The sequence below is a fragment of the Phragmites australis genome, chromosome 17, assembly GCF_958298935.1.
Source record: "Phragmites australis chromosome 17, lpPhrAust1.1, whole genome shotgun sequence".
NCBI lineage: Eukaryota > Viridiplantae > Streptophyta > Magnoliopsida > Poales > Poaceae > Phragmites > Phragmites australis.
In genome coordinates this window covers 17,872,214-17,894,765 of record NC_084937.1, presented here as the reverse complement: position 1 = coordinate 17,894,765, position 22,552 = coordinate 17,872,214, and the positions used below count along the sequence as shown (strand labels likewise).

At 42.0% G+C, this 22,552-nt stretch overlaps 1 protein-coding gene across 1 annotated transcript; it reads right to left on the bottom strand.

The window, feature by feature from the left end:
* Positions 1 to 9,891: 9,891 nt before the first annotated feature.
* LOC133897311 (MND1-interacting protein 1-like) lies at positions 9,892 to 15,195 on the bottom strand. The gene is made up of 2 exons (XM_062337992.1): positions 13,626 to 15,195; positions 9,892 to 10,687 (listed from the first exon to the last, which is right to left on the bottom strand). Exons 1-2 carry the CDS (start codon positions 15,030 to 15,032, stop codon positions 10,163 to 10,165), a joined length of 1,932 nt encoding a protein of 643 aa, XP_062193976.1. The 5' UTR covers positions 15,033 to 15,195; the 3' UTR covers positions 9,892 to 10,162.
* Between the last annotated feature and the right edge of the window lie 7,357 nt (positions 15,196 to 22,552).

Genomic DNA, 22,552 nt, shown 5'->3' with positions numbered 1-22,552 from the left:
GAGCGGATTGGAGAGGAATGATGTAGAGAGCAGTTTCGGATAGGAGTTTATGCTATCGAGATAAAAAAAATTATATTGAATATGTTCTTTTTTATCATCTTTAAGTTTTCGCATTTATATGCGTATAATCTAACTCTACATGTTTACGTTTCTAAGTAGTTTGATAGGTTTGACTATATGTTATAAACTTTTTTAATAATAGAGTAGACATATGAGATAAACATAGAGCATATTTAGATAGTAATTAATATAAACTTATTTTGTAAAGTATTTAGAGCCGATTAGTTTTAGATATCCTAATTTACCTTTTCCACTCTTATGACGTCACCGATCCCTAAAAAACTAAGCAAACAAATGGTTTAGATTTTAAAGCACATGCTCATTTGGCTACACGCACTACACTTTCATCATCTGATGACACTAATCATATTCCATTAAATTAGCATCATAAATCAAATTTATTCTTCTCATTAAACTCCTAAATTCTTTAGCATAGCCTTGTTAAACCAGAGCTTTCTGTAAAACTTAATTAACATCTAGGAATTTATGTCCTTCTAACCTCTCTTTAAGATGTGAAAGTAAATCAGAATAAACTAATATCTTTATCAAATATCACTAAATTTAAATATCAGTTTTTTTATCTCTAAACCTTCTAATATAATCAGCAACAGGTTCATTATACTTTTGTCTCACCAATGTCAAATATGATAATCTTAATTCAGTATCATCAGTATAAAAATATTCATGAAAATTTGGTGCAAGAGCGATAAACCAAGTAATGCAGTGTTAGGTAACGATAAAGAAAATAATCTTAATTTAAAAGCGTCATTAGCACCAACTTCACCACATTATACAAGAAGTTGATCAATATGTTTCAATATAGTTCTACCATCTTCCCCAATAAACTTAATAAAATCAGAAACTCTAAATCCACGAGGGTATAAAACTGTATCATAAAAATCAGAATATAACTTTTATTATGCTCGTGCTCTCTCCTTAGACTCTACTCTAAAATGTTATCTCAAATCACTAATCATTTGTTCCTTAATATTTTTATGTCCTAAAAGTGTTCGGCCATAGGTTGATCAGGTGACACATTACCAAGTTGTTGTGACCTCAAAGCGCGGGGTTGTGATGTATCATAAGAATGTGACACCATAGGTTGCATATATGGAGTATGTGGTGGTGGTGCATTAAAATAATTGTGTGGCAATTTGCCATAAGCAATTTATGACCCTTAGTGTGGTATAGGAGGCACACTGTATGCTATAACGTTATATAAAGGCACGGGCATGTTTGTTGAATTTTAATTTACTCGGCCATAAAAATTAATTACATGTGAAACTAAGCTAACTACATTAGACGTATTATTTAGCAATGGAAAAGTAAGCTGTGCAACCTCTGATCTAACATCATTTGGTGTAGCAAATATTGACATTGTAGCGTTAGCCGAACCTGCAACATTAGTTTGGCTATCGGCACATCCTGTTGCATAGGCATAGGTGATATAAATGTTACTGATGTATTAAAAGGTGTGAATTCCTACTGGATTTTGTTATCACTATTAGAATTGGAAGCATTGGCATTATACAATAAAGGTTGATTTTGATCTTTTTTATTTTACAATTCAAGAAATATAGAACCAACAGAGTTATTAACCATATGAGCAAGTTGTTATGGAGTAATGGGTGAGCTATTTACATTGGGTTTTACCTCAGACTTAGTGTAGATAGGTGGCAACATACATTCCTTCAGAACGACACCTTGTCTTATCTTCTGTAAGCACGATAACATCATCTTATCAAATTCCACATTGCGCTTCCAGTACTCTGAAGATACTCCTCGAGCAGCTCATCAATATATTATCAAGATTGATTTTGGATCCGTTCTTAGTCATGGCCAAATCACTTTGATTTCCCAGAGGAGACACCGATTTGTGCCGGTTTGATTGCTTGTGTGTTCTTGTGCTTGACGATTCATAGGTGTAGCAAACCGCGTATGCGAGCAGGCAGCGACCGGTCAACACCATGTGTGATGGGTGGTTGTATTTGCTAGGATACTCATGTGACACGAACACAGGAAGCATGAAGGAGGAAGCGATCGGTCTTCTTCAATTGAAATGCACGTTTGAGAAGAGTGGTAACTATAGATATTTTAAATAAATAAACATCGATCCCTCTTAATTGTATGTTATCTATTCTTACTAAATCTGATCATTTTCTTCTCTAATCACTATGACTAGCAAAAGAAAATTTTCCTACTTTATATCTTTACTATAAACTAACCATCATCAAATAGCTTTCGCATGCATTATCTAGCTCATTCATCATCACCGGGACTAACCTTTTTACATCTTAATCAAACAAGTTAGTTCACAAATAAATATTATAATTAATTACCAAAACACTTAATAGGGATCTAGATACTTCAACACTCTCCACATTAGTTTCTACCATACAGTCATTGAATTTGCTACAAGATGTAAATCATAGTAGCCGCTACGAACTCTATATAAGTTGCCACTAAACCCTCGCTAAAGTTGTTACATTGTCTCCATATAAATTGCTATGCAACATTCACTGAAGCTGCAACTCGCTACACCTTACAACCGAACAACATCAGAAGACGGTAAAAGAGTATCGATTCTTCTTTCTTTGGAAACTCATTGTCTGTCCATGGCATAGCAGCGTGGTTAGCCTCCCCATCTTCTTCTCAATATCTTTGTCTCATTATCCCTCTTCTCCACCACCAAAGGTACACCTAGGGTGCCACGATGGTCATAGCGCAGTGATGGAGAGTTGGGCGGCCGTAGCGATGGGGCGCTACGCTGTCATGATGGCATGCGGGGAAGCATACCGCAGCAGCCCATGGTGAGGATAGGGACTGCGATGTTAGGAAACTTATTTTTTTCTATAAAAGGCAAGACATGGGATCAAACAACGCTCGTCAGACTCCAGATTAGGGAACTCGTGGGGATCGCTTGCTTCGCCCTAGCACGAGGACGCTGCTAATTCATGTGCGTTCCGACAGGGAAAACGACAGCAAAAAGTTTAGCTTAAAAGTTTAGTTCAAAAAGTTTTAAGAAAAAATTACCGAGAAAAATTACCAAAACAGCAGTAGCTCCTGTGGACCGTCTCGAGTGGGCTCCTATGGGCTACAATTTAGACTGTCGGAGTGGTGCAGGAGCCGAGAAACTAGCGCGCGCTATTGAGGATTTTGATTAAACGTATACACCCCAAAAAAGTCGCTCTTCAGCACAAGCATATATCTATTAGGAAACCTAGAGTTTCACAACCAAATATGGCCCCATCTCGATCTCTTGAAAGATTTAATTCTATCTCTTAAGGGTTTTTAACACAACATATATGGGACATCACCCTCCATTGTAAATAGATAAATAAAGAATAGACAGTCTTTTCCCTATATTGTGTCTCTCTTTTGTAATCGTTCTCTCGATGAATTGCTAAATTACACCTGGTAGCAGCAGTTTCTCAACACGTTATCATCACGAGACTCTGCCAGGAGAAGTTAGAGAATCGGATCGTCTTGCTCGCAAGGATTGAAAGATACAAGATCGTCCGGTATGTTTTCTCGATGCTACTGTTTTTCGCAACTAAATAGATCTGTGAATCGTATAGCACGTATCGCATGAACAGTAGCCCGTAGCAAGGAACAATAGCAAAATAGATCCATAGTATGCACAGTACTGCCCAATCGCAACGGTATGCACAGTGAGATCGGTGGGGCCCGCAGTAGCCACCACGCCGCTGACCAGCAAACTGGCGACGTCCCCTACATGAGATATGCGGTGGCTCGAAGGCCACAGCTACAGATCGGAGAAGGGAAAGAAAATAAAGAAAAAGGGTACACCACCGGCATGAAGCCAGCGGCCTTCACACTCCGCTGTGCACTATTGCCCTGTACCAGCCACAGTTGATCCCCCTCGCCACCACCCCACGCCGCCCGCATGCGGTCAGGCCGTCGCCGGGCAGTGCGCCAATGCAACCTCCGCGAGCCACACCGGCGCTGCCCTTGCACGGGCACTAGCCTCTCAAGTGCTGCCCTGTGCTGGCCACCGACGCCACCTCATAACACCACCGTCGCTCGTCGCTCGCCGCTCCCGCACGAGCGCCACAGTCGTGCCGCCCACCGTATGCATCATCCTAAGCGCGTTGCCACCGTCGCTTGAAGCTGACCGCCTCCCGTCGCCGCCTGAACCATGCGTTGCTGCAGCCCTGTGAGCTACATTAGCGTCGCCCCCGCATAGGCAGTGAGCACCACCGGTGTCGCCTTGCACTGGCCCCCGTAGGCGCCACCCTTAGCACCGGTTGTGGGCCACATCGGGGTGCAACCCGACCACCACGCCGTCACACTGGCACTGACCACCTCGGCTCGCCCATCGCCCCGAAGACGGTCGCCGCTGGGGTCAGTCACCGACGCCGCCCGCGCCACCTCGACTCGCCCACCACCCGAAAGACGGCCGTTAGCCGCCATGGGCCGGATGGGTTGGGCAGGCCCAATGTTCGCGAGTCAGCCCAATAAAAGAAGAAGGTCGGTGGAAATAGAAAAAAAAGAAAAAATCTAAATTTTTGCATTTAGCCCCCCAGGTTTCCTAGTAATTGAGCATAGTCCCTGTATTTTGCATTTAGGGCCCTGGATGTTTTGAAAATTATCCAAACACTCTGTTTTTGCATAGAAGTACCCTTGGAATTCGAATTTTGTACCTGTTTTAGCAATTATGCAGTACTTAATTCAGTTATTATCATCTATATGCTGTTAATTATTATTTTTACTATTTAAATTGCCTGTTATGCATTTAAATTCAGTAAAATTCGTATAATAGCATAGAAAATATCAGAAAAATTGTATTAATCCAATTTGGCAATATGATGTAACTTTACTAGTAGAGCAAGAATGGGTCCAGCTTTGTTTTTTTGACTTCAAGCATGTCAGAGAGTACAACTCCATGATGCACCGCATTTGCACACTATTGTGTCTCTGTGGCAAAGAGATCACAAAAGAGGAGAAAATTGAGAAGACTCTCTCCACTTTCCACCCAAATGCGGCAGAATCCACATGCAATCACCGTCAATCGAATTATAAGAAGTATTCTGAATTGATTGATGTGTTGCAACTCCATGAAGTTCATGATGAAATCATAAATAAGAACTTCTTATCCTAGCCTCAAGGGAAGAGCAGTATCTTAGAAGCCAATCATGGCTCTTTCAAAGCATGCAAGAACCGCAATAAGAAGTAAGGGAAGGGAGGAAAGAAAGTGGTGACAGACAAAGTCAAACCTGGTGATGATAATAGCAAGACAAAGAAAAAAGTCAAGCCATATGGTGAGCAGAACCAGACATACTATAAGTGCAGTGTTTGGGACCATTGGTTCCGAATCTGCAAAGCACCAAATCATGTTGTGGAAGCATACCGAAAGAAGAAGAAGGAGCAGCCAGAAGCACACCTCACCATTGCAGTGGATATGGAAATGGACAAAGCAACAATAGTTGAAAGGGAAGCATCTCACATAAAAGTTGATAACGCTCCAGCACTGGCAGTGAAAGACCTTTCAATGAATGATGTAGAGGCCTCTACTTTACCCTCCTCCACTGCCATAGATGATGCCATAATGGATGAAGTAGAAAAAAAAAGTCATTGAAAATGAAGTGGCTGGATATTTCGCAGATTCTATATAGAATTAGGGTAATTAGCCATTTACTTAGTTGTTGAATTTAGAAAGATTGAGTGAATAAATGTAAGCTCTAGAAGAGCAATCTTAGCTGCAAATATTTTTTCGATAATTAATAAAGCATTTAGTCTCGTTGCTACTTTCTCGCATGTGAATGATTAAATACTTTATTTATAGAATATGTATGGCGTCCGCTTGGAGGAAGTGTGTATTGTGGATAGTGGAACCATAAACACCATCTTACGAGAAAAGGTGTATTTTTAGCTTATTAGAAATAGCTTTGAAAAAATAATGACTATCACTGGTAGTGATAAATGCATAGTAGGTTCTAGGAGAGCTATAGTCATACTACCTATGGGAACTACTTTGCACATTGAAGAAGCATTGTTGTACCCTGAATCTACAGGGAATCTCGTAAGTTTTAAAGACATTCGCGCTAATGGTTTCTATGTAGAAACTGGTGAAGAAGATGGTAGGGAGTACCTATACATCACTAAGCATGATAATGAAGCAAGAATACTATAAAAACTTCCATCCATAAGCAGTGGCTTGTACTACACTTGTATTAGGGCATCTGAAGTGTTTACTACCTTGAAGACTGTGTTTTGTAATGCAGAATTATTCTCCCTATGGCATGATAGATTAGGTCACTCTGGTCTTAAAATGATAAGGAACATAATTACTAACTCACAAGGTCATAGCATAAATGCGAAGAATTTCCCGAATCATGAACATTTTGTATGCCCTGCATGTGCTAACAGGAAATTAATAATAAGACTGTCTACCTTGAAGATATAAGATAAAATCCCTGCATTCCTGGACCGAATCCAGGGGATATTTGTGGTCCTATTCAACTGCTTTCTGGCCTGTTTCGGTACTTTATGGTATTAATAGACGTATCCTCGAAGTGATCGCATATATGTCTATTATCTACCCACAATCACGTCTTTTCAAAGTTGATCTCGCAGATCATACAAATCAGGAATAATTTTTTGGATCATCGAGTGAAGTCCGTTAGAATGGACAATGCTAGAGAATTTACTTCTAAAGCGTTCGATAATTATTGCATTGGTATGGGAATTAAAGTTGAACATTCTATACCGTATGTCCACACTCAGAATAGACTAGCCGAAGCACCGATAAAAGAGAATAAAGTTCATTTCTAGACCATTGTTGCAGCACTGTAATTTGCCCGCTACATGTTGGGGACATGCAGTCTTACATGCGACAGCCCTCATTAATTATAGACCATCCTCCTACAACATTCATTCACCTATACAACTAGTGCAAGAGGTAATTCTAAAGATTCTCCATTTACGTAAATTTGGATGTATGGTTTACAATACCGCCGCCACAACGAACCGCTATGGGACCTTTGCGGAAAGTTAGAATATATGCCGGTTATGAGACTGCATCTATAATCCGATATTTAGAACAAACAACTGGAAATATGCATATGGACCGCTTCGCTGACTGCATTTTTGATGAAAATAATTTTCCTTCATTAGGGGGAGGAAATATACCCTTGCATGAAAAATGTCGGGAAATTATATGGCAAGCTGAAGGAATTGCAGCACATGATCCTCGCACTAGTGAAGCAAATGATGAAGTACAGAAAATCATCGATTTGCAGAAATTAGCAAACAATCTACCTGATCATTTTCGTGATTTGAAGAGCGTGACTAAGTCGCATGTGCCTGCACGCAATGCACCGGAGAGGGTGGAAGTACCAAAGGAAGTTACCCCTCATCTTGTCCTAGTGCTTCGAAAAATAATAAAAGGATAAGAAATTTGGTTTCTCAAGTACCAAATAGCCGGAGACGTCTGGTGAAAGTGGGAAATGATATCTTACCACAGCCGATCACAAGAGTGCCCCAAAGGAAAAAGAAGGGGAGCCAGTTGAGACCTGACGATGCTATGGAACCTCAGAAAGTAGGCATACCGGATTTGAATCTTCCTACACAGAAAGAAACCAACAAAAATGCGCGTGCTGAAATTGACGCTGGTAAACTAAAGGACCTTTCTCCAACAATAAGAAATTATAAAAAGCAAGATGAAGAAGCACTTGAAAGTGTAGCCAATTATGAAATAGCAATAAACTATGTAAATTCAGGGAAATACTGGAATAGAACAACCACAATAGTCGACACATACTTCGCAAACAAAATTACCACAGTTATAGATCGTGACCCTGAGTCTGCATTGCTCATGAAATGTAGAGTGAGGTCAGATTAGGAATACTGACAGAAGACAATAACAGCTCAACTGTTGTCCCTGAACAAAAAGAAAGGTTTTTGGGCTAGTATGCTGCACACCTCCCCACATCAAGCCAGTAGGATACAAGTGAGTTTTTGTTCATAAGAGAAATGAAAGGAATGAAATTGTAAGGTACAAAGCACGACTAGCGGCACAAGATTTCACTCAATGACCAGACGTAGATTATGAAGAAACCTATTCCCCGGTCATGAGTGGCATTACCTTTAGATATTTAATCTCAATGGCAGTCAACTTGGAGTTGAAAATGAAATTGATGGATGTTGTAGCCGCATATCTTTATGAGAGCCTAGATTTGAATATTTATATAAAAGTACCTGAAGGAGTACCATTGCCAAATCAGGATAGAGAAAATAGACACCTTTATAGCGTACAGTTGAATAAGTCGCTATATAGGTTGAAAAAATCAGGTAGAATATGGTACAATCATTTGAGTAAATTTCTTAGAAAATGAGGCTACACAAATAGCACAGATTGCCCCTATGTATTTATAAGAAGGTCCCATAATGAATTTTGCATAATATCTGTATATGTAGATGATCTTAATATCATCGGTACAGAAGAAGAAATAGAAGAAGCAAGTTCATACTTGAAGTCTGAATTCAAAATGAAAGATTTGGGTAAAACCAAGTTTTGTTTGGGCCTACAGCTAGAGCATGTGGCGGATGAAATCTTTGTACATCAATCAAACTATACTCAGAAGGTGTTAGAGCGGTTTGGTTTTGAAAAATTATTTCCCGCTAAACCCCCCATGGTCGGAAGATCATTGCAAGCAGATCAAGATTCCTATAGACCTAGAGAAGAGGAGGAGAAAGTATTGAGATCAGAATTCCCATACTTAAATGCAATAGGTGCACTGATGTATCTGGCTAATTACACTAAGCTAGACATAACGTTTGTAGTAAATCTACTTGCACGATACAGTGCAGAGCCCACTAAAAAATATTAGAAGGGCTTGAAGGATATTCTGCGCTACTTGCAAGGTAGCTAAGATCTAGAATTGTTCTATAGAAAGAATCAGGACCTAAGTCTGGTTGGATACGCAGATGTTTGATACCTGTCAAACCCACATATAGCGAAATCACAGACTTGCTATGTTTCCCTATATGGTGGAACTGCAATTTCCTGAAAATCGTAAAAGCAAAATCTTGTATCTACTTCGACGAACCACTCGAAAATAATAGTTTTATATGAAGTCACACGGGAATACGCATAGCTTAGAAGATTGATCAATTATATTCAGCTGTCATGTGGTTTGAACACTACTAACACCCCCTACCATTATCTATGAAGATAATGCTTCATGTGTCGCACAGGTGCAATTAGGATATGTGAAAAGCAATTTAATGAAGCATATCAACCCTAAATTCTTTTATACTTATAAGATGAACCAAATAAAGGTAATGCATACCAAGTCATGTGAAAATCTTACAAATTTATTCACTAAGTCTCTCCCCGTATCTACTTTTGACAAATGTATTCGTGACATTGGGATGATGAGGCTGAGAGAGTTGCACATTTCAAGAGAAGAATTTTCACATAATACCGATATGAAGAATTAATCTTAGTCAAGAAGATTAAATGTCTACAGTTAATCATAAAGATTATATAAAATATTTTTAGGTGAATTGTACTTTTTTTCCTCTAAATGAGTTTTTTTCTTGAAGTTTCTCATGTTAAAGTTTTTAATGAGACAATTCGTGTAACTATGTTACGAGCTATATATTCTTCTAATTTTTTCCACCGGGTTTTTAGAGAGTTTTGATGAGACATATATATTTCGTAAGAAGTGCTAGGAGTATTATGAAACATAAAATTTTACAACAGAATCTAAACCTATCTAGATCTCTTAAAAGATTCAATTATATCTTTTAAAGATTTTTGATACTATTTATATAGAACAACACCTCTTATTATAAATAGATAAGTAAAAAATAGACAATCTTTTCCTTTCATTATATCTCTCTTTTATAATATTTCTCTCGAGAAATTACAGACTACATTCCGTAACACCAGTTTCTCAACAATATCCAAGGAAAGTATAACCGCAGAGACCTATAACCCATTCTTCACAGTAACGGAGGTAAAAAATTAAAATACTACAGCTTGTATCCTTAGTATTGAGGCTAAAAAGCAAAAATAAAAAATGTCAACCACAAGTTTCCCTTCACCCAGGACAGCACAGCACCGTCTGGTGCCTCAGCTGGAGCTCGCACCAAAAACCCTGATCCTCTCTTCGACCTTGGTGTTGCAACAGGGGCAGCGGGCCACGCCTTTATCCTCACGCGGCTTGTTGCAGCCGACGCACAGGACCTGATGGGCACACTGGAGCAGGATGATGCACGCCTCCTCTTTCTTGCAGATGACGCAGTCCCGGCGACGGCTTGGCTTCTGGGTTGGCTGCAGCGGCGGACAGTTGGATGCGGGCGGTGGTCTCTGGATGGGCTGCTTTGGCGCCCTGGCTGTGCTTCGATTAGTTGCGCCAGGAGGGTTTGTCGACTGAACAGCTGATTGATTTGCGCCTGTTGACTTCTGCAGACGATTCAGTTCATCTTGGAGCCTATGGAGGTCATCTTTGTAGCACTGGGATTCAACTTCTTTCTTGCGATGAAGCTCTTCAAGTCGGCGATCAGCGTTCGCTTTGGCAGCTTCCTGCTTCCTGCGCTCCTCTTCCAAGAGCTCCATGTTTTCTTCTTTGGCATTTGTGTCTTCTCGTATTTTGATCTGCAAACCAGATACATACCATAAATCAATTGTATTGCCACAGTTATAGCTTGTAGGCATTTAGGCAACATGCTGCTATGAATAAAGTAATGAGCTAGAACTATGATGTTTAAACCAAGACAATCCACGTCACATCGAAAGACCCTCTTAAGTGTCGGCTCAACCAGTCAGCACTTCGATCTTAAATATAGTTTTTTACCCACAATATGCAGAATAATAAATAACTCAATCTAGCAGTATGAACTGTAGAACTGTATGATCTAAATACTTAAAAATTCACATCTTAAGAATACAAAACACTAAGTGAGAAAGTAAAACCATCAACACAAAAACCATAAAATTAAGTGATTCAGGAAAAAAAGACAATACTGGGAAAAAATGGCACAATGTTGCTTGGCATTGGTAATAGAAAGAATTGATAGGAGAAAGAAGTATGTTATCACAGTCCCTTGTATAATGCACCAATAAAGAAAGCACAACCTGTTCATGCCATTAATGAGTTAACCAGTTAAGCTACAAATCCAGAAAATTAGAGCAATCTGTTTGTAACTTCCCAAGAGGCATTTCTTAGACACATCAACTCAATTAACTGTGTGATATCAAATAAGCATTGATGACCACAATAGAGGGCAAAGCTTACAATAATCATCTGGAACTGTCGGAAGAAAGATAAAAATAGAGATAGAGGTGAAAATAAACCCTATTTTCCAGTAACCAAGGCAAAACTCTGCATAAAGGACAGCAAAGGTGAAAATAAACCCTATTTTCCAGAAACCAAGGCAAACCTCTGCATAAAGGACAGCAAAGGTGGGATCAGTCACCACATTTTTGCCTTGCCGAAGGGTAGAATATAGGCATAAAATAAAAGGCAATAATTATAGTCTTGATGCGGTATCTTATTGCCGGTTGCTCCCCCACACCCTACCCAAAAAAAAAAGTGCAGTCACAATCAATAACAATTAACAAGTCAATGACAGATGGTGCAACGCTTTAGTTAGAATTGAGTAAGTTCAAATAACAAAGGAAGCAAAGTTTGCAATATAGAAAGAAGAAACAATTTAATGATTGACAAAGAAGGCCCAAATTAATCATCGATTAACACTGACCAAACAAAATTTATCTTGGGCTAACATTGATTGAGATGAATTTTCAATTCGAATGATCTCAATGTACATCAAAATACAATACGGCATGGGTTGTAACACGACACAACACTAACCTCAAGTGCTTTTGTCCATGTATTACGTTCATTAAAAGCTACCATGCAATATATGTTATATTTTTCAGGTATCAAGATATGCTGATCTAACTATCTAAGTTAACATATTTAGTACAAAAGTAGAGTATAGAAGTCAAACAAGATTGCCATGGGTACCTCGGACCTGTTAAACCAGGTCAAAGGACATGACTGGTGCACAACAAAGCAAGAAATAATGTAACAGGGGTTACAGGTCACAGGATCATTCTATGTGCTCACTAAGTAATTAAGATTAGGATGTCACCTGTCACAACACTAATTTCAGGATGACTGGTTTCGTCAAACAATGGAAATTTGATTAACAATATAGAAAAAACTAACCATCAATAAAGAAAGTGTAAAAAAAATTGAGCCCCCACAGCAAGCAAAAACTTGAACTTGCTGAGCAATAGCGCAATTATAGTTATGAATGACCGCTGATGTTGCCAACATCATAACACCAGAAAATCGGCAAACACTAGTGATGAATTATTGTGGACACCACCTTTCTTCCTTTTGTTACCTCTCAGTACATGCCACACATGACCAATGCATAGAAGATAAATACATAAAGGAGAAACTCATAACACCCAATTGGCATTAACAGGTGCATAGATAATCACTTAGAGCACCTCCAATACTACCAGTCAACCAATCTAATTGCTTGCCACATTAATTACACGAGGAAGAGAGGAAGCACAAAAAAAATACCAGTCTATTCCCCGGAAAGAGGCATAGCTGCATAGGTACGGCTTGGATCAGCATTTGAGCAAAAACCACATAGTTCAAAAGTGCACGCACTAATTAAAAGCTTGTGGCGGCCCTTTAAAACCAACCAAAGATACAACGCATTGGAGTGCTTCTATCTATGTGTGAGGAGATACAACCCAAGACATCATTGTTTCGATATGCCCTGACTGTTTGTTTATTGACTCCTAGGTTTCATCAACTTATGGCTGAACGTGACCAGATAAAGACACGATACTTTCATGTCTTAGTTTCCTATTTCTGAATGAATGTAGCTTTCACCACCAATTCTTCATAAAATGACATTTATCTCCTATCAGAGGACCCTATAATCCATTAGAGTCATCACCATTAACTACTTTTATGGTTAGCTATCTGCTACAGTGACCATAACCTGATACCAAAATGTTATGGCCTAGGGTCGGAGAGCGGATTGGGATATGAGTGAGAGGCGGGAGTGGGAGGTTGGGATCATAGCCCTCGCCACAAGCCTAGAGCCGTGGCATGGACAGCAGTGTGTCCAGGGAGATATTGAGTTCATTGATGATTCCTTCTTGCCCTTTATATGATGATTCCTCCTATTTATATAGAGGGATTGCCTAACAATGAGGAACTAATAATAGATAGAAAGCAATCCAATCAAAATGACAAACTTAAGTACTTAACAAACCTGAAGTCCTAATGTAATGGGCAAGAAACTAGTCATGCAGCACCTCTAGGCTGTGCCAGCCTTAAGTGGAGCTGGCTCGGTGCGCCCGGTCCTAGCTCTATGGCTATACCGAGGGCCCACAACAACAGTTGTCTGTTACAGCTATGCTTGATGTGAACCTGGAATCTCTCCTAGTAGGAAGCTTGTGAACAATGATATTACCTCCTAGCGCATAAGAAAACAGAAGTATATGGATTTATGAAGCTAAAAGAATAGACATAACGAATGTGAAGGTTCTTCCTAACCTCCATGTTTTTTATTGCCTTGTTGACCTCAGCAAGCTCCTTCTCCGTCTGTGTAATCTTTGTCCTGCATTCACCAATGTCCTCTTTCAGCTTGGCTTTCTGGCGCTCCCACAGCTCAAGCCTTTTGCTATCCTTCTTCTCTTTCTTTAACAGACTCTGGCATTGCCTTCCAGTCTCCGATGCACTCAGCTTCACAGCTTCCATCTCGGCACGTATCTCTGCATTCTCCATTTCCAGCCTCTGCACTGCCGCGTTACTGCGGTCAAGCTGACCACTCTTCTTCTTAAGCTCATTTTCCAGATGAGTGAGCCGCTTCATTGTATCATCCTCCATCACCTGTTTTTCCTTCTTGCGCCTCTGGTTCTCATCATGCTCCATCCGCAGAACACGCAACTCCGTGAGATCAGCACCAAGCTTGCGAGCAGCCTGTATCGCCTTCCCCTGAGCCCATTCCCTGCGCTCCTTGAGCTGTGCCTCCATCTCTCTTGTTTGCTTAATGAGGTCACGCACCATCTGGTTCTTGGGATCAGGGTTCGCATCGGGTGGATCCTTCTTGTCAATGTCCAGCGCCTCAAGCTCCGCAACAACAGACTCGATGAGCTCCTCAGTGGAGAGCTTCTTGGCAAAGGATTCCTTGGGTTGCACATCCGGGGCAGCACCACTGGACCGTGACCACCCGGAGGTCTTGATGCAGGAGATCACACCCGCCGCCGCGGCAGGACCCTGGCGTATTGCGAGTCTCGTGAAGGTATCAGGGTCAAACAGAGTGGTGTCGGGAGTCGCTGCGGTCGTGGCGGTATGGTACTGGCTGTAACCACGCTGTGCGGTGCTGGCAGCAGCAGGGGGAAGGTCGTCACTCTCGGCAGGGGCGGCAGCGGGTAAGGTCTTACGGGTGAGGGAGGAGCCTATGGCGATGGCCTCCTCTAGGCGGAGGTCGCTGGAGAGGAGACACCACATGGCCTCGGCGCGGGTGAGGGTGGGGTGGCTGCTCTGGAGGAGGCAGACAAGCCCCGCGAGGGAGTACTCCTCAAGGCGGCGGAGGTCGGCGAAGCCGCCAGCCCCGCCGGAGTGGTCGTGGTTGGAGAGGTAGGCGCGGGCGTTGGCGACGATGTTGGCGACGGGGTCGCCGAGCTTGCCGTAGCAGTGGCCCGCGCGGAGGACGGCCTCGAGCGCCGCCTCCTCGGTGTGGCCGAGGTCGGCCACGCGGGCCAGCGCCGCCGCGTAGGCATTATCTAGCAGCTTGAGCAGGCGCGACTCCAGCTCGTCCGCCGCGTCGTCGCCCCCCGCGGCCGCGGAGGCGGACGGATCGGGATCGGAAGCGGGAGGGGGCGCGGGTCCGGGACCCATGCGGACGGGGCGGCCCTTACGGGACGCGCGGCTCCCGCGCTCGCGGGGTTGGCCTCCCATCGGAGGGAGGCAGCGGCGGCGGTGGGGTTAGGGTTTGGGCGATGGGATCGGAGGTGGGGTGGGGTGGTCGGCGCGGAGACCACGACGAGGGGTGGACGGAAAATGGCGAGAGGATGGTAACAGAAGGGAGGGGAGGGCAAGAACAGCAAGGGCTTGGTTCTGAGCTCAGTTGGGCGGCCCGGCCCGGCCCGTGGTACTGGGGCTACACAAGCAGTGCTTACGGGCGAAAACTTCGGAGCTGGAAAAGCAACCAATCCTAAACTGTAACCCTAAACTGTTTTGAAGTATTTCACAGTTAGCATTGCTGCAAATTTGAATTTAAAAAGTCAAGGTTTTAAATGTCACAACCGTAACAAAAGGTATAACAAATGGATCCGAGAATAACTAAGTGGTACAGATTAGACGCGAGATAACACGCATCAATGCAGCAAAGTCATAATAATAGGAGGAAATGGAAGAAGGATAGGCATCATGGGACCAAATGGTACTTGTGGCGTGAGATAACATTATCAAAAATATGTGATAACAGGAGATCAACAAGAGACAATTACACAGCTAGAATGCCAAGGACGTCTATTGCCATAAGTGGGGGTGGTACGAATGGTTGCCTAGAGGTGAGCAAGCCTGGCTATTTATAGGTGAGGTGGATGGGAGAGGAATTAATGACCTGTGTTGAATAAAGAAGGTAGTGGAGTTGGCTCAAGGTCCATTTGTTGTGAGTTTTTACTAGCCATACAAAATAGATACCTTATGGTTTTAACGAGGTCATGGATGCTTCAACTCTAATAGCGCTAAGCTTGAAACCATCACTTTCATCTTCATGTAGTGGGATATTGTGAGTGTCAGAAAACACCACTTAAGTGTGATCACACTATCATCTTACGTCTACACGGATGTTAGGAGTTATTTGGTTGGAACCAATACTTTAGCCCCAACAACAATGATAATTTTGCTTCAAAATTTACACCTCTCTCTCTCTCTCTCTCTAAATAAGGAGTTATATATGTACGATTGATTACTTAAATAAAATCAACTAGTACCTAGGATTTAACAGTTGTTCGGGGAACAAAATAGATGTTGAACTGCCCAAGTTCTATTGACAACTTGGCTATTCTCCGGACTGCTTCCTGGTTAAGGAGAATGTCTCCTAGCAGGAAGGTAGATGCAACAATAATCTTATGTGATTGAAAATAATATCGAAGCTTATGGGAAGTCACAAGGTCAGCATAGAAAAAATTATGTACCTGAGGATAACATAACTTGGGTCTATGTAAAACTTCACTCACGTAGTATATAGGACTTTGAACAAGCTCCAGCTTCTCAATCTTCTTCCATTCAACCATGAGAACTGCACTAACAACTTGTCGTGTGGCTGCAATGTATAAGAATAGCTCTTCCCATGCGCCAATTGAGGCTAAAATAGGAGGACGAGAAAGATATCTTTTGAGATCTTGGAATGCTGACTCTGCTTGCTCGATCAACTTGAAACCTTCATGATTCCTTAGAAGCTTGAAGAAAAGTAGTCTTTTTCAACCTAATAAGGAAATAAAATGACTGAGTCTCACCATCCATCCAGTTAGTCTTTAGACCTCCTTTGTTGTGCTTGGAGATCGCATACCCTTGATAGCTTTTATCTTCTGAGGGTTTGCCTCGATGCCTTGATAGACACTAAGATCCCAAGTAGCTTTCCTAAGGAAACTCCAAAGACACACTCTTCAAGATTTAACACCATTCGATATTTTTTGAGGTTGTCTAAGGGTTCTCGTAAATTAGCAAATAGATCCTCTTTGATCTTGCTCTTAACAACTACATCATCAATGTATGCCTCGATATTCTTTCTGATTTGATTATCAAAAGTAATATGAACACACAGATGGTAAGTAGCACTAGCACTTTTTAAACCAAATGTATCTTTACATAGCAATAAACTCCGAAAAGAGTTTTGAAGGAAGTTTTCTTCTCATGTTCCTAACACATGCTAATATGATGATGATCGAATATGCATATAGAAAACTAAGCAACTCACACCCATAAGTTGAGTCAACCAACAGGTCGATCTTTGGGAGTGGAAAAGTATCCTTTGGGAGAGCCTTGTTTATATCGGTGAAGTTCACACACATTCGCCACTTATCGTTGGTCTTCTTCACAATCACAGGATTGGTCAACCATTAAGGGTAAACAACTTCTTATATAAAAGCCTGTATTCAAGGGCTTTCTTATCTCTTCCTAAATTGATTCTTGATAATCGCTAGCGAAATGATGAAGTTTCTGCCAAACAAGTTTCGATCCAGGTCGAATAGCTAGTTTGTGCTAGATCACCACCCTAGGAATTCTAGGCATGTCAAATGGTTTCAACACGAAAACATATGTGTGTCACCCAAAGAAAGGTGATGAGCTTGAGTTTCTATTTAGAATCCATGCAGAGCCTATTTGGACACACTTTGATGGCTCTACCATATCCAACAGAACAATCTTGTGTCATCATTGGGCTTAGGAGTTAGCTTAGGCTTGGAGTGCTTTGATTACTTCTATACGTAATTAACATCATACAATAGCAATTGCTCGACCAACTCAAGAGTTTTCTTGTCATACTTCAGAGCAATACACATATCTTTGCACATTGTAATGACTCTTTTTGGCCCTGGCAACTTCACGTGCTGGTACATGTAGTGGGCACTAGCCATGAACATAGCCAGAGTTGGCTGACCAAGAATAGCATTTTATGCTAATGAGTCAGTGATCTCAGGAATTGTATTCCTGATATTACTAAAACTCTTGATGAATTTTCATAGAGTCTTATCGTTCTCCTAGCATAAGCAATGCAAATCGTCTTCCTTCCCGGAACGCTCATAGGTTCCTTGGAAGTTAGCTAAGAAAATGTCACACAAGTGTTCCCATGAGTAGACCGATTCTATTGGGAAATTGGACAACCATGAACAAGCAAACCCTTCAAATGCTTTGAGGAGGTAATTAGCCATAACCTTCTCATCTCCTCCGACCACATGTATGGAAAGGGAGCTGATGACAAGATTAATTCAATAGCATTTGTCTCAAGCACAATAGAGGATGAAAAATCAAGCTAATAAGAATAGGTCATAAATAAATTTTGAAGTCAATGACATGGTCTTCTTGAAATTACAACCTTATGTACAGTCCTCAGTAGCAACCAGAGCAAATCAGAAGTTGACATTCAAGTTTTATGGCCCTTTTCGTGTTTTAGCCAAGGTGGGCCTGGTGGCATACAGACTTGATCTTCCTGCTTCTACTACCATCCACCCGATTTTCCATGTCTCGCAGCTCAAGAAAGCTATTGGTGCCAGACATTCTTTAATTGTAGCACTCCTTAATGATCAGCAAGGTACGCAGTTAACTTTGTTGGTTTTGGACAATCGCTTGATCACGCGTGGCACTTCCATGGTCGCTCAGGCTTTGATTATTAGCCCGGCATGTCCAAGGAGTTGGTGACATGGGAAGACATTTAAAGCTCTTAAACAACGTTTTCCTCAAGCACCTGTTTGGGGACAAGTGGACTTTCAAGGAGGGAGGGATGTTAGAAGCTTTGATGACCAGACGACTCAAGAGGAGCAACCTTGTCAGGACTGCAGTGTGAGCATTGCCTTGGACATCTGGTTGGTCATGTGTGGGCTCTTCTTGTCTGTGTATGTGCAAGTGGGACTCGGGTGTTAGTGATTGTGTGAAGGGGGCGTGCATGTCCGGTGTTGGCTTGTATATAAGCCACCCGGCGCTGTTGTATTGGATCGACGATGAACTGGTGAAATATGAACTGGACTGGACGTCACGTTGGCGTCCAGCCCACCTCCCATCTCTCACCTCTCTCTCTCTCTACTCGATTTGATTTCCAGTCACGGTGATTTTGGTGAGGTCCATGACAAATGGCTATTAGAGCCTTTCCCACCACCCTCCCGCCAATTCATCGCTGTTAGTATAGCCACTCGATTTTTGGTCGGTGCAAGCCACCGAAATTTTTTTCGAGCATCCTGGTGACGTCGAAGGAGAGCGACACAAATCTCTACCTCAAGCGTCGCTACCCGTTGCGTCAGCAGCACCAAACAGAGGCAATGGATTTGCAACTCGCTCAGCTCCTGAAGCGTATGGAGGAGGATCGTGCGCGTTAGGAAGTAGATCGCACACGATAGGATGCGAATCACGTTCGACAAGAGGAGGATCGGGCGAAACAGTGCGCCCAACAAGCTGATCCAGGAGCGGATCGAAAGCGATGCAGCACTCGTTCGACACCTGGCGACTAGGACTCGAGGCGCATGTTCGCAATCTCCATCAGGCAGTGGACGAATTGCGCACTAAAGTGAAGCAACTTGAAGAACATCCGATGCTGCTCGGGTCTACTTCCGTGCCGTTGAATGGTGCTACACCACCAGCATCTACTTGAGCGACATCTACTGTGGGCACACAGTCAGAGGAGCCATGTGCCGGGCCTGATGGCCACCGCGAGTACCACGACCACCGGAGGTTGGCTCATACAGGTGTTTCCACCTTCATGCCACCTCCGATCACAGGTGTGGAGCACCATCTCAATCCCCAATTCTCTCACGCTCGCTTTGGTTCTAAACAAACGTTGAAATCCAATTTCTCTGGTCCGGCCGTTTCTTCGATTTCTCTGATGGGGCAACCTTACAAATTGGATTTCCTTGGATTCGATCGTACTCATCTGCAACTTTGGCACACACGTTGTGAGGATTATTTTGAACTGTATGGAGTTCCTCGGGAGCAGTGGGTGCGTCTCGCATCCTATCACTTCTCTGGGATTACTGTGGCATGGCTTCAATCGTAGTGCAGGACCGTGCAGTGGGATGAATTTTGCAACAAGCTGTGCGATCGGTTTGGTCGGGAACAATATGAGGATCACATCCGCCAATTGTTCGACATTCGGCAAATTCACTCGGTGGCTGAATATCGTGAGCAATTCGAACCTGTCAAAGATTAGTTCCTGACAATGCGTCCGTAAATTGACTGGGTACCTTCGAGTGCAAGGATTAATCACGAGATGAGACAATCGATGTATACAGGTTCGGGCCTCCGATTGGAGTAATACCCTACGTCTTGTGAGGGTGTTGCTGTTGTATATTGATGATCTCGAGTACAAGCAATGTGGCTAAATCTATTACAGAGAGTATATCAGATTTGATCTAACCTAAAGATAAAGTCACCGAATATCATCTCTGCTAGGGTCTTGATGGTTGCCTTGAGTTCTCTCCTTCTCCTTTTCTCCCCCCAGCCTTTTCGCCTTATATAGGGGTGAGGTATCGACTCCTATCCAGTTGTGGTCGATAGGGAGTTGTCTTCCTTTATGTCCAAGTAGATAAATCTGTTTTGAGTACTAATCGTATCGAGTTAGGTAACTAATCGAAACTTTCCTGATATGTATTTTCTTGATTCCGGGTATATCAGGTACCACTGATTCGGTTCCGTGATATCTAAAGCTTCTTAATATGTGTTGTACATACCCTGTCCGTATATGATATACTAATTATGCGCATATACCCCATAGTTAGATATTCGACAGAACCTCTTATGCATCTCATTTTAGCTCATAATCTTGTATTTGATTTGGTTTTCTTCACAACTCAGTTTATTGATGGTCTTCGTGATGATATTCGTGTTGCTATTATGCTGCATCATCCCAAGGATCTCGATATTGTTGTGTCTTTAGCCACTTTGCAGAAGAGTGTTATGTAGTCATCTCGGCCACAGTCTGACAGATTCAATGGTTCGCCTGTGCCGACGAAGCCAGTTCACCATCCTCTGGTGTTTCCTTCAATGGCGAACTGTTCTACTAATGACACACAATCCACTGATCGCCGCTGTCTCGAGGGCTCCCGGGTTTTGGATCATCGCCCACCTGATGATCGCCTAACGGTATTACGAGCATATCGTCGTGTCCGTGATCTCTGCTTTAAGTGTGACGAGAAATGGAATCCACAACACCAATGTGCTGCTCAGGTTCATCTCCATGTTGTGGAGGAGCTACCGGATCTGTTGCATGGTTCTCCTGATCAAGGCTCTGAACCAGTGGATGATGACTTTGATGAAGATACTCTGATGAAAATTTCTAAGCTTGTTGTCCATGGTTCTAAAGGCCTTCGCACTCTGCGTCTTTGGGGTATGGTGGAGAACAAGGAGGCTCTGATTTTGGTTGATTCAGGTAGCTCGCACAACTTCATCAGTGTGCAGTTGGCATCTCAGCTTCAGCAGCAAACCATTTTCATTCCTCCTAGCTCTATTAAAATAGCCGATGGTGGTATTCTTACTTGCAATTCTCAGCTTTGTCAGTGTGAGTGATGGGTTCAGGGCAATTCTTTTACCACTGATTTCAGAATTTTAACTCTTGGCTGTTATGACATTGTTTTGGGTATGGAATAGCTTGAATGTCATGATCCCATGGTGACTGAGTGGAAGAACAAGATGATTTATTTTGCCTACAAAGGCTCCATTATCTCTTTGCAAGGCGTTCAACCAAAGCTTAATCACTGTCCAGCTTTATCTGGTCCTCAACTTCAGTGTTGGTTTCATAATAATGTTGTTCAACATTTGGTTCATATTAGTGAGGCCAATATGGATGATGATTCTCCAGTATATGCTATCCCACCATAGGTTCATCACATATTGCAACGGTATGTTGAAATCTTTGAAGAACCAAAGCAGTTACCTCTAGGGATGGAAACGGATCGAATACGCATGAAATCGAATTCGAATAGTACGATTTACCACATTTTAATCCAAATGCGAATACGGATCCGGATATCCTCGAATACGAATACAAATCGGATAGTTCGAATACAAATCCGCATTCGGATATCTACTCGATCTTCGAAATTCAAGTCGGAAATTTAAATTTTTGAAAAAATTTGACTGAAATTTGATAAAATTCGACTGAAATTTGTTCTAATTTGTTTGGGCCGGAATTTTAGAAATTTTGTTCAAAATTCATGTTGGAAATTTAAATTTTTGATCAAATTTAACTGAAATTTGATGAAATTTGACTGAAATTTGTTCCAATTTGATTGGGTTGGAATTTCGTTCATATCTGAAATTTCTAAAACTTTAGCAAAATTTGGTTCCCTAGTTGGTGGATACGAATACGAATCGGATATATCTCGAATTCGGATATCCATATTTGAATCCGAATCTCGAAAACAAATTCGGATATATCCATTTTAGTATCCATTTCAGAAACGAATACGGATACGGATATCCATATTCGTATTTTAACGGATACGGAATCGGATAATTCGGATTTCCTGCCATCCATTTCCACCCCTGGTTACCTCCTCATTGTCCTTGGGACCACCATATTCCCCTCCTGCCCAGCACTAGACCAATATGCGTTCGCCCCTACCGATATACACCACCCTAGAAGACTGAGATTGAGCAACATGTTTCGGAGATGCTTTCTTCAGGTTTGATCCAGCCAAGTACTAGTCCTTTTTCTTCTCCCTCTTCTCCGGTGTTACTTGTCAAGAAAAAAGATGGTACATGGTGTT